Source organism: Salmo salar, chromosome 01, assembly GCF_965601325.2.
Source record: "Salmo salar chromosome 01, fSalSal1, whole genome shotgun sequence".
Taxonomy (NCBI): domain Eukaryota; kingdom Metazoa; phylum Chordata; class Actinopteri; order Salmoniformes; family Salmonidae; genus Salmo; species Salmo salar.
The window spans coordinates 162427599-162441326 of NC_138291.1; the positions used below are offsets into that span (position 1 = coordinate 162427599).

At 41.3% G+C, this 13728-nt stretch overlaps 1 protein-coding gene across 1 annotated transcript in view; it reads right to left on the reverse strand.

Annotated features, from left to right (window-relative positions):
* The window catches only part of LOC106568526 (electrogenic sodium bicarbonate cotransporter 4), a 58966-nt gene that overhangs the window by 21514 nt on the left and 23724 nt on the right, over positions 1 to 13728 (reverse strand). The window contains exons 7-9 of the mRNA XM_082974594.1: positions 949 to 1106; positions 773 to 860; positions 358 to 512 (exon numbers count right to left, since the gene is read on the reverse strand). Of these exons, the coding sequence (XP_082830720.1) occupies positions 358 to 512; positions 773 to 860; positions 949 to 1106 (401 nt within the window). The remainder of the gene's footprint in view (positions 1 to 357; positions 513 to 772; positions 861 to 948; positions 1107 to 13728) is intronic.

Sequence of the window (13728 nt, forward strand, 5' to 3'; positions counted from 1 at the left end):
ACTAACTAACTAACTGCCTAACTTACTGCCTAACTTACTAACTGCCTAACTTACTGCCTAACTAACTAACTAACTAACTAACTGATTGCCTAATTGCCTAACTAACTAACCAACTAACTAACTAACTAACTGCTTAACTGCTTAACTGACTTCCTAACTGCCTAACTTACTGCCTAACTTACTAACTGCCTAACTTACTGCCTAACTAACTAACTAACTAACTGATTGCCTAATTGCCTAACTAACTAACCAACTAACTAACTAACTGCTTAACTGCTTAACTGACTGCCTAACTGCTTAACTTACTAACTACACTGAACAAATGAATAGATCTGATAGGTGGTTCATCCTCTGTACCTCATGTCGGCAGAGGGGACTTTCTTGGGGGGCTCGATGCGTATTTTGGGGTCCCACTCTCCTGGTGGCAGAACGATGACCTCATCCAGAAACTCATCAATCCCAGCGATCAGGTCATCACGGTCCCGGGCTTTATATGCCACATCACTAAACAACTGACAAGACAGCACACCACACAGTTCCACACAGCATATGATGTTATGAGTGTGTGTGTGTGTGTGTGCTTATGCGTGTGTTAATGAAGAGGTCAGAGTTGAACTGCAGAGCCCTGGCTGTAAGATATTGATTGAGTGTGTGAAGTAATGTATCCACTGAATATCTTGAGCTTATGAAAAAACCCATGAATCTAAACACTCTTATTTATGGCTCAGCTTAATTAACTTTTAAGCACACAAAAAGATTTGGTCATTCTTACGTCATCCACCATGAGCGTAGCAATGGCTCGACCAATCTCGTTGTAGGACTTGCCTTTGCCATGAGGACCAAGCAAGACAAACAGAAACCTGCCAGAAGACAAGGGGTTAACACACCTGTAGAGCAGTAGGACACACAGACGCATGCTCACACTCATGCACGCACAAGCACACACACCTGGTAGGTACGGGGACCTCGGTCAGGCCTCCCAGTGTGGTAGCTTGGGCCAGACGTACGAACGCTACAAATGGTTTGTCCAGGAAGTCCACTTCTCCAATCAAAACATTAGACGCCTCGGCATCACGAGGAATCTTCTTCATGAACTTGTTCTTCAGCTAGAGTGGAGAGAAAGCAGGATGGTCGAGAAATAGAGAGAGAATGGAGAGAAGGCAGGATGGTAGAGAAAGAGAGAGAGAATGGAGAGAAAGCAGGATGGTAGAGAAACAGAGAGAGAGAATGGATAGAAAGAGGTGGCTGAGGATCAATAACTATTTATTTAGAGAGCAGAATTCAGAATAATTATAAGGCATCTTGGCATTGTAATTAAACCTAATGAAGGCTATTGTAGCCAACATGCTGTTATAGGGCTAAAGTAAAGCAGCATTTACAATGTAAAGGCATTTCTTTACTGTCCTTTCACACAGCATTGCAGCTGAAGTTATGTCATCATTATATCAGTGTCGATATCTAATCGATAGCTGATCACTCACCGCATGTGATGCCTAGGACACGATGCAAGTACACACACTCCAATGGTACTGTAGCTCATTATTGCAACACACACACACCCACACACACAATCTCCATTGGCGACTCAATATTTCTGCATACTTCACTCATACAAAATCACACAACCCTGCTGAAAAAAACAGCATGGTCTATGCTGGTCAGAGCTGGTCGGATGCTGGTCAAGCTGGTCGAGCTGGTCTGACAAGTATGGCCTAACTGGTTCTGCTGGCCGACCAGCATGGTTTAGCTGGTTATGTTGGCAGATGAGCCTTCATTGTGTTATCGCTGGTGACCAACCTTCGTTGTGTTTTGGACACTGGAGACTTGCTTACAAAGTGATGTTTAATTCCTATTGGAATCCAGCCAGAGTGGATTCCCACAATCTACATTCAGAATAATGGCCGTGGTTTTGCAGACCAGGAGTGGTGGAAAAAGTACCCAACTGTCAGTTGAGTAAAAGTTGACCTTTGAGAAATAAAAAATAAAAATAAAGACACCTTAATAGAAAATAACTCCAGTAAAAGTGAAATTCCCCCAGTAAAATAATACTTCAGTAAAAGTCTAAAAGTATTTGCTTTTAAATAGTCTTAAGTATCGAAAGTAAATGTCAATGCTAAAATATACTTACTGTAAGTATCATAAGTAAAAGTATAAATCCTTTCACATTCCTTATATTAACAAACCAGACGGTACGGTTTCCAAGTTTTTTTTATTTAGGAATAGCGAGGGCACACTCCAACACTCAATTTACAAGCAAAACATTTGTGTTTAGTGAGTCTGCCAGATCAGAGGCAGTAGGGTTGACCAGGGATGTTCTCTTGATATGTTTGTGAATTGGACCATCGTCCTGTCCTGCTAAGCATTCAAAGTACTTTTGGGTGTCAGGGGAAATGTATGGAGTAAAAAGTAAATTATTTTCTATAGGAATGTAGTGAAGTAAAAGTAAAAATTTAAAAAAATATAAATAGTAAAGTAAAGCACAGATACCCCCCAAAACGACTTAAGTAGTACTTTAAAGTATTTTTACTGAACTACATCACACCACCGCAGACCAGCAATATTCGGATTAATTGGGAGTCTACCTCACTTGGGATTTGAACTCACAACCTCTCGGTCACTGACATAGCACACATCCCTGCAGCCCCCACAAGGCGTGTCTTTATTTTTATTTATGTTTGTATTATTTGTGAGCCATAACTTTTATTACTTTGATTCCATTATTGGAGTCCTCCAGGTTGATGCATTAATATGCACCGAAAGGTATTGATACCACTAGGTGAATCCAACAGATCTTTTTGTTGGTGGCCTTTACACTGGTGATCGTTACCTCACTTCCTCATTCTATTGAGATAACTTTTCCTGAAACCAACCAACTTTCTCTTCTCTCATAATAGGTTTGTAATACATAACTATACAAAATATACCTTGAAATAGTAAGATAACATGTTTTGCTAACACTTTTATGGGCTGTGTGATGTTTAAGGTTTATTTTTGAGTTGTTTTTATCGAACCTAGAAAATGCTAAGTCTCCCCATTGTAAGTAATGAAGTCACGCTAGGTGGAAAGGATTTAACATGGAGGTGAACCTAACAAAATGGCGTGGCTGACTTTTCAAAGATAAAGATGACTTTGTTATATTAAACGAAGGCTCAGATTTATATACTTATATGTTGCACTATTGAATACTTGTGGTTGATGTTTTAGTAATTTATATTTTTACCTAATTAATGGTTAGAAAGTTCACTAGCTAGCCTAGCCTTATGCTAATTACTAGTTTAGCCCTAGCTATATGCTTAGATGTTTATGTATTTTACTGTTAGTTGTAGCACGGCTAGTGGGGGTCATTGTGGTCGATTTTGTAGCATTGGATAACATGTTTACACTACTATAATGGGAAATCTGTTGAGATGTGTTGGACAAATGCACATACAATTTGATGGTTTTACCTGCTAGATATCATACATGGCTATAAGTGAATAGCCTTTTTTTTTGGAACAGATACTAGCTAACTATTCGAATAGCAATAGTTACGTATATGTACTGTTAAAGAGACTGAACATAGGACATGAAAGCATGTGAATGTATATTTTTTTATGTATATATTTTCTATTGATAATGAGAACTGTGAATTTATATTTTTCTACAAAACAATTGTACTGAACCAGATAATTGACCTTTGACACTTATGGAAAAAATATGTTTTTTAAACTCATTGAAAGTACTTTTTCTGAAACCAGCCAACTTGCTGTTTTACAGGCAACATAATATATGTTTTTCTGGTCTCAATCCTGGGCCCGTTAACAAACACGTCATAAGCCATTTATTACAGGAAATTAGCTTTAAAACTGCAAAGATATCTCAATCTCATTGCAAAATGTGTAGGATACCATGAAATTAGCTCTAAAACAGTCATTTTTTCAATCTGCTAGATGGGACAAAAAAAATCCCCCCAAATAAAAAATAAATTGTTTTATTTTGTGTTTTTGGTGGGGGTTGGGGTCCAGAGGTTGGGTCCACCAGACAAAACAGGGTTGTGCATGGCTTGTATGCAAGGCACACTTGATCTACTGGTGGGCAAACACTTTTGTGTTGATCTAGTACACAATTGGAAAGGTCTTTGTCATTGAACAGCATCACTTTCACTCTATCCTGATGGTACTTTAGTCACATATACATTGCCAGCACTGCCCATCCCTCACCGAAATGCTCGGAACTCAACATGGGTAGTTGCTTTTCAGCACGTGGACTTGTTTTGGAGGAAGAAGCATTCAAGCAAGCAAGGGATGGCCTTTTTGATGCTGAACATTACTTGTAAGTAGCAACATTGGATATTTATATTGATTATTGGTGTTATTGTTATAATGTGTAGTTATTGCTATAATATTAGTTACATATTGAGTTCAGCTAGTGTAGCTAGTAGCTTAGCCTAAAGAAAGGGACAGAGTGGAAACATAAGGCACATTATAATGCGAACAAAATGTTAAGATTGAAATATATTATTGAACACTATGCATCTGACATGTAGAATATGAGATCCTGTCTGCTCTGTTTATGACATTTGTTTCTGTCACGGAAAATGTATAACTATCGCCGGAGCAACTTGAATCAGAGATGACCAAGAGACTCAACTAGTGATTACATTAATTCCTGTAATGCGTGCGTGCGCGAGGAAGTATTCAGGCAGAAGTCAAGGGAAAATTGTCACGTTCTAAGCTACAGGGAGTAATCGCATTTTGAGTGAAAGTTGGATCTTGTTTTTCTATCGACTACTTTCCATTATATGTCAAGTTTCATAAGCGATATATGGTTATGCTATTTTTCAATAGCATAACCAGTTTGATATGTATTTTATTGGAAACATGTTGTTATGATCATGTTATCTGTCTTAGGGCTGGCTAATGCTACCACACATTCATTGACGATACCCTGCACATATTGAATCATTTTACTTCAGGAATGATGTTGAACCCCTGCTCGAATGAAACCTCTCTCCTGGATGAAACAATTGATCAGTCACTCTCCCCCATCCTCACCTACAGGTACTCCTGTCTGGCTGAGTAAGTGCTGTATAGCCTATTTGAGGCGATATAAAGAAATGCTGAACATGCTGAAAATCTATTGTGGTCCCACAGGGACCCTGTTTATAGTGTCTGTAGGCTATCCAGCGCTTAAAAAAATGTATCTAGACATAATTACTAGACATTTGCACAAAGTATTCAGACCCCTTCACTTTATCCACATTTTGTTACGTTACAGCCTTATTCTAAATTTGATTAAATAAATAAAAAAATCCTCATCAACCAACAAACAATACCCCATAATGACAAAGCAAAAACAGTTTAAAAAAACAAAAACAGATACCTTATTTAAATAAGTATTCAGACCCTTTGCTATGAGACTCGAAATTGAGCTCAGGTGCAGCCTGTTTCCATTGATCATCATTGAGATGTTTCTAAAACTTGACTTGAGTCCACTTGTGGTAAATTCAATTGATTGGACATGATTTGGAAAGGCACACACCTGTCTATATAAGGTCCCGCAGTTGACGGTGCATGTCAGAGCAAAAACCAAGCCATGAGGACGAAGGAATTATCCATAGAGCTTCGAGACAGGACTGTGTCATGGCACAGATCTGGGGAAGGGTACCAAAACAAATTATGCAGCATTGAAGGTCCCCAAGAACACAGTAGCCTCCATCATTCTTAAATGGAATAAGTTTGCAACCACCAACTCTTCCTAGAGCTGGCCGCCCGGCCAAACTGAGCAATCAGGGGGAGAAGGGCCTTGGTCAGGCAGGTGACCAAGAACCCGATGGTCACTCTGACAGAGCTCCAGAGTTCCTCTGTGGAGATGGGAGAACCTTCCAGAAGGACAACCATCTCTGCAGCACTCCACCAATCAGGCCTTTATGTTAGAGTGGCCAGATGGGAGCCACTCCTCAGTAAAATGCACATGACAGCCACCTTCGAGTTTGCGAAAATGCACCTAAAGGACTCTCAAACCATAAGAAACAAGATTCTCTGGTCTGATGAAACCAAGATTGAACTCTTTGGCCTGAATGCCAAGCGTCACGTCTGGAGGAACCCAGGCACCACTCATCACATGGCCAATACATCCCTACGGTGAAGCATGGCGGTGGCAACATCATGCTGTGGGGATTTTTTTCAGCAGCAGGGACTGGGAGACTAGTCAGGATCGAGGGAAAGATGAATGGAGCAAAGTACAGAGAAATCCTTGATGAAAATCTGCTACAGACTGCTCAGGACCTCAGACTGGGGCATAAGTTCACCTTCCTACAGGACAAGACAATGCAGGAATGGCTTCGGGACAAGTCTCTTAATGTCCTTAAGTGGCCCAGCCAGCACCCGGATTTGAACCCGATCTCTGGAGAGGCCTGAAAATAGCTGTGCAGCGACGCTCCCCATCTAACCTGACAGGAGCTTGAGAGGATCTGCAGAGATGAATGGGTGAAACTCCCCAAATACAGGTGTGCCAAGCTTGTAGCGTCATCAAATCAAATTTTGTTGGTCACATACACATGGTTAGCAGATGTTATTGCAAGTGTAGCGAAATGCTTTTGCTTCTAGTTCCAACAGTGCAGCAATATCTAACATGTAATCTAAGAATTCCACAACTACCTATTAGTATGCGCCCGGCCCGCCACAGAAGTCGCTAGAGCATGATGGGACAAGGACATCCCGGCCAGCCAAACCCTCCCCTAACCCGGATGACACTGGGACAATTGTGCACCGCCCCATGGGTCTCCCAGGTGCAGCCGGCTGTGACAGAGCCTGGACTCGAACCAGGATCTCTAGTGGCACAGCTAGCACAGCAGTGCCTTAGACCACTGCACCACTCGGGAGGCCCCACAAGAACTACCTAATACACACACATCTAAGTAAAGGAATGGAATAAGAATATATACATATAAATATATGGATGAGGATTGACAGTGGCATAGGCAAGATGCAATAGATGGTATAAAATACAGTATATACATATGAGATGAGTAATGCAAGATATGTAAACATTATTAAAGTGACTAGTGATCCATTTATTAAAGTGGCCAATGATTTGAGTCTGTATGTAGGCAGCAGCCTCTCTGTGTTAGTGATGGCAGTTTAACAGTCTTATGGCCTTGAGATACAAGCTGTTTTCAGTCTCCTGTACTGACCTCGCCTTCTGGATGGTATCGGGGTGAACAAGCAGTGGCTTGGGTGGTTGTTGTCCTTGATGATCGTTTTGGCCTTCCTGTGACATCAGGTGTTGTAGGTGTCCTGGATGGCAGGTAGTTTGCCCCCGGTGATGCGTTGTGCAGACCGCACTACCCTCTGGAGAGCCTTGCAGTGATACAGCCCAACAGGACGCTCTCAATTATGCATCTGTAAAAGTTTGTGAGGGTTTAAGGTGACAAGCCAAATTTCGTCAGACTCCTGAGGTTGAAGAGGCGCTGTTGCGCCGCCTTCACCACACTGTCTGTGTGGGTGGACCATTTCAGTTTCCACCTTCTCCACTGCTGTCCCGTCGATGTGGATGGGGGTTGCTCCCTCTGCTGTTTCCTGAAGTCCACGATCATCTCCTTTGTTTTGTAGACGTTGAGTGAGAGGTTGTTTTCCTGACACCACACTCCGAGTGCCCTCACCTCCTCCCTGTAGGCTGTGTCGTCATTGTTGGTAATCAAGCCTATTACTATTGTGTCCACTGCAAACTTGATGATTGAGTTGGAGGCGTGCATGGCCACGCAGTCATGGCTGAACAGGGAGTATCTTCATACCCAAGAAGACTCGAGGCTGTAATCGCTGCCAAAGGTGCTTCAACAAACTATTGAGTAAAGGGTCTGAATACTTATGTAAATGTAGTATTTCAGTTTATATTTTTTTATTAATTTCCAAACATTTTTCTAAGCTAATATGATCTCTTAGTTGGATTTATTGCACCTTTTACTGAAATGGTTGTTCCAGTTTAGGTAGGTTTAGGTAGTCTCATGTATTCATCTTTCTAACCCTTCCCAGTCAGGCTGGATTCCAATAGGAATTAGACATCACTTTGCACTCCAGCATAATGTGACTTGATTCTGGTTTTGCGGGTGACCAGCATATGTTTCCAAAACACAACACAGGCTAGTTAGTCACAAGCAAAAACACAACAAAGGCTGGTCACCAGCAAAAACACAATGAAGGCTGGTCACCAACTAATGCTGGCCTGTGCTGTTTTTTCTTTCAACAGGGAAGCTCAAATCTTAGTGCAGTAAACATGCCTCACTCCTACCCCCCAGTAGCACGTGGGAGTGGAGTGGTTGGTGCTTAGGTCAAAATCACCTAATCTTTTAATGCTGCTTTCAGAGTCAACTCATTTTCTGCCTGTCACCCCCTCTCGCTCTACCTCTACCCCTCTCTCTCTCTACCTCCCCCTCTACTCCTCTTTCTATATATATATATATAGTAGGGAGAAGAAGTATTTCATACACTGCCGATTTTGCAGGTTTTCCTGCTTACAAAGCATGTAGAGGTCTGTCATTTTTATCATAGGTACACTTCAACTGTGAGAGACGGAATCTAAAACATAAATCCAGAAAATCACATTGTATGATTTTTAAGTTATTAATTTGCATTTTATTGCATGACATAAGTATTTAATACATCAGAAAAGCAGAACTTAATATTTGGTACAGAAACCTTTGTTTGCAATTACAGAGATCATACGTTTCCTGTAGTTCTTCACAAGGTTTGCACACACTGCAGCAGGGATTTTGGCCCACTCCTCCATATAGACCTTCTCCAGATCCTTCAGGTTTCGGGGTTGTCGCTGAGCAATATGGACTTTCAGCTCCCTCCAAAGATTTTCTATTGGGTTCAGGTCTGGAGACTGGCTAGGCCACTCCAGGACCTTGAGATGCTTCTTACGGAGCCACTCCTTAGTTGCCCTGGCTGTGTGTTTCGGGTCATTGTCATGCTGGAAGACCCAGCCACGACCCATCTTCAATGCTCTTACTGAGGGTAGGAGGTTGTTGGCCAAGATCTCGCAATACATGGCCCCATCCATCCTCCCCTCCAATACGGTGCAGTCATCCTGTCCCCTTTGCAGAAAAGCATCCCCAAAGAATGATGTTTCCACCTCCATGCTTCACGGTTGGGATGGTGTTCTTGGGGTTGTACTCATCCTTCTTCCTCCAAACACGGCGAGTGGAGTTTAGACCAAAAAGCTCTATTTTTGTCTCATCAGACTACATGACCTTCTCCCATTCCTCCTCTGGATCATCCAGATGGTCATTGGCAAACTTCAGACGGCCTGGACATGCGCTGGCTTGAGCAGGGGGACCTTGCGTGCGCTGCAGGATTTTAACCCATGACGGCGTAGTGTGTTACTAATGGTTTTCTTTGAGACTGTGGTCCCAGCTCTCTTCAGGTCATTGACCAGGTCCTGCCGTGTAGTTCTGGGCTGATCCCTCACCTTCCTCATGATCATTGATGCACCACGAGGTGAGATCTTGCACGGAGCCCCAGACCGAGGGGGATTGACTGTCATCTTGAACTTCTTCCATTTTCTAATAATTGCGCCAACAGTTGTTGCCTTCTCACCAAGCTGCTTGCCTATTGTCCTGTAGCCCATCCCAGCCTTGTGCAGGTCTACAATTTTATCCCTGATGTCCTTACACAGTTCTCTGGTTTTGATCCATTGTGGAGAGGTTGGAGTCTGTTTGATTGAGTGTGTGGACAGGTGTCTTTTATACAGGTAACGAGTTCAAACAGGTGCAGTTAATACAGGTAATGAGTGGAGAACAGGAGGGCTTCTTAAAGAAAAACTAACAGGTCTGTGAGAGCTGGAATTCTTACTGGTTGGTAAGGTGATCAAATACTTATGTCATGCAATAAAATGCAAATGAATTACTTAAAAATCATACAATGTGATTTTCTGGATTTATGTTTTAGATTCCGTCTCTCACAGTTGAAGTGTACCTATGATACAAATGACAGACCTCTACATGCTTTGTAAGTAGGAAAACCTGCAAAATCGGCTGTGTATCAAATACTTGTTCTCCTCACTATATATATATCTCTGTGATCTACACTCTAGAAAAGAAGGATCTAGAACCTAAAGGGTTCTTCGGCTGTCCCCATGGGAGAACCTGTTAAGAGCCCTTTTGGGTTTCAGGTAGAACCCTTTCCACAGAGGATTTGACCAGGAACCCAAAATGATTGTTCCATGGGGATAGCCGAAGAACCCTTTTGGAAACCTTTTTTTTCTAAGAGTTTAGCCTGTTAACTTACTGCCTGAAACAGACATAAACAAAACCTCCATACAGTTTAAACGTGTATATCTAGAAATACCTCCCCCTTCTAGGAATATCTCTCTCTCTCTCTCTCTCTTCCCCCCCTATTAGGGTGCAGGTTAAAACCAGGCTGTCAAGGCTCCTACATGTACAACAGTTTGATATGAGAATATGGATATGAGTGTGTGTGTGTGTTTTTGTTTGTGTGGCGGTGTAAGGGCTGTCGTCGCAAGAAAACCAAGATGCAGCGGAGGTTGTGGATTCATTATGAATATTTAATAAAATGAACCACTATAAACAAAACATAAAACAGCAACGATAGCAAACAGTCCTGTCTGGTCAAAAATGAACGAGACAGAAAACAATCACCCACAAAACCCAAAGGAAAAATAGGCTACTCATGTGTGACTCCCAATCAGCAACAACGAACTTCAGCTGTGCCTGATTGGGAGCCACACACGGACCAAAACAAAGAAATACAAAACCATAGAAAAAGGAACATAGAACGCCCACCCAATGTAACACCCTGGCCTAACCAAAAATAAAGAACAAAAACCCCTCTCTATGGCTAGGGCGTTACAGGTGGGCAGTTGAAAGTGATCAGTGGGTAACCAATTAAAGTAGATCCACACACACCATCTCCATCCACAGCTAAACAATAATACCTAAATCTGCCATTTGGCACACCTCGAAAGGAAAGGCAAGTGACTCACATGAGAACAATAATAATCTTTATCCTGCTCAGTGCCTCTCTCTCTTCTCTTTCTCTCACACTCACTCTATTATTTCTAACGGGTGGATGGACCCAATCAATTAAGCCAAGACAAACAACAGGAGCTTAGGGTTGTGCAATGTAATGACATTCCCATCATCATCATCATTCACACACAGACATACACACACACAGACATGGTAGTGCACGCGCGCACACACACACACCAGGCTGCACACAGAATAGTGATGTTGGTTGTTACCTGGTCTGTGCTTGGCGTGTCTGAAATATCGTTCATACTTCGGCTTTGCGCATGATCTGAAACATATCAAAAACACGTGTATCAAAAAAACACACACACCAATTAGTACTCCACACAAATTCACCTCAAGTTAGCAATCTTCTCTGCGTGTGTACAGTTTAGAGTTTGTTTAGTGTGTGTTTAATTTTTACATTGAGTAGAAGAGGCACTACCCACATGAACAATTATAACATGATATAAATACTGTGGTATTATTATATTTATATACTATAGTATAAACTGTAGTGTTTTTGCCTTCTTTACTGTAGTAATTATTCACTGTAGTGTTTTTGCACAAAAAACTCTACAGCATATGGACAGTATATTGCATACAGACTAGCCTGGCTGACGCGACTCATGTGACTCACGACGCAGGGACAGCTCTGACTACACTGGTCTGAAAAGGAGAACGTATGCAATATTCTCGCAGAAATTGTACAACGGGTTTGATTAGTTTCTAAAATGTTTTTTTTTACCCTCGGGGTTGAGGCCTCTCTTGTTTGGATTTGAAAATGTAATCGTTGTAATGGAAAGGGGTGGTGCTCAGGGGGCTGAGTGAAAAAGACACAGAGGAAAGCACCAGTAAAAGCACAGCCCCCTTCATTATTGACGCATTGTGACGACAACATCAACGAGCCATTCCATACTCTGAAGTCAGGAGGACTTTGAGAGTTAGGTGTTAGCTAGACTAGGATTGGACCCCCCTGCGCTGGCCGTACGCGGACTACAGCAGGACCCTGCTGTAGTATTTACTGTAGTGATTTTGTGGAAATTAGTGTAGTATTTACGATATTGTTTTTTGTTTTATTATCTTTGACATAGAAGTGGGGGCTTTCTCCTCAAGGAAACCTACTGGACAAATATTTAAAAAAGCACATTTTCCATAACCTGTAAGTAGGTAGGACTGGGGTCTGAACCTCTTTTCTATAACCTGTAGAGAACACAATATATGGTCTATAATTGGCATATGGTCTCGTGGATAGCACAAATTGGGCCATGGGGGAGGGGAATGGACGGAGGGTATGCAAATGACCTGTTAGCAAATCAATACAGTGTGTAGTATAGTATTCTACAGTTTACTACAGTGTACTACTGTACATAATGATATAGTAAGTACTACACGATCGAGGGATACTTGTCACGTCCTAACAATTGTTTTGTAGTTTGGTCAGGGCGTGGCAGAGGGTATTTGTTTTATGTGGTTCGGGGTGGTGTGTTTGTTAAAAGGGTGTTTGGTTTAGTATTTCCGGGTTTTGGTTTATGTCTAGGTAGTTCTATGTGGAGTCTAGTGAGTGTATGTCTATGTTTGGTTAATTGGGGTTGGGACTCTCAGTTGAAGGCAGGTGTTGTCTATCTGCCTTTGATTGAGAGTCCCATATATTAGGGTGTGTTTGTGATTGTGATTTGTGGGTGATTGTTCTGTGTTGAGCCTATGCTAGCCAGACTGTTTGTAGTTGTTCGTTCGTTCTTTTTGTTTTGTGATTTTGTACGTTCATTTTTTGAAGTTAATAAATTCTCAAGATGAGCATACACGTACCTGCTGCGTATTGGTCCACATTTTCCGACGATGATTTCGTTATATCATCAGAGGACGAAGACAACCGTGACAATACTACAGTGTGTCCCATACGAAGAAATAACATAGATGAATATATTTCAATAAAATATGAATATATTTAAATATATTTTAATTATTTAAAAAATCAAATATATAAATAAATCAAATAGACACTCACACCTCACAAACGTCTCTACCCCGACGTTATTGTTGAGTCTCTATTGGCCTCTGCTACCTTAGTCTATGCTTTAATAGCTGCTATCTGCCACTTATGAAACATATGGTGTTTATTTCTAAAACGTATCTGTAAATATATTTTTAAATATATGAAAATATATGTTTCCAGAGCTGTCAATCACAATTTGAAATGTTCCCAAGCCCAACCCTCAGCCCTGCCTCCAGCTGACTGAGCAATCATTACAATTTTGAATTTTCTTAGAAGAAGAGCAGCCGTCACCGCCAAAAAGCAATATCGTGGATAATGGTGTTTTATTTGATTATATATTCATAACATTTCATTAAAATATGTTTTTAACATGGTAGGTGACAGAGGAAGAAGATCATTTATTCAACTGCAAAGCAAGAGTTTTCATCGAACTGGCTAACACAGCTAGCTACCTGGCTAGCTAGATAGGTAGCTCCTTCTTTAGCTTGCCACCAACGTACAATGTGACTGACCAAGGTAAGAATTGTTTTGAAAATGAAAGTTGAGTAGAATTCAGCAGAGTTAATGTTATGTACAGTTGAAGTCGGAAGTTTACATACACCTAGGTTTGAGTCATTAAAACTCTTTTTTCAACCACTCCACAAATTGCTTGTTGACAAACTATAGTTTTGGCAAGTCAGTTAGGACATCTACTTTGTGCATGACACAATACATTTTTCCG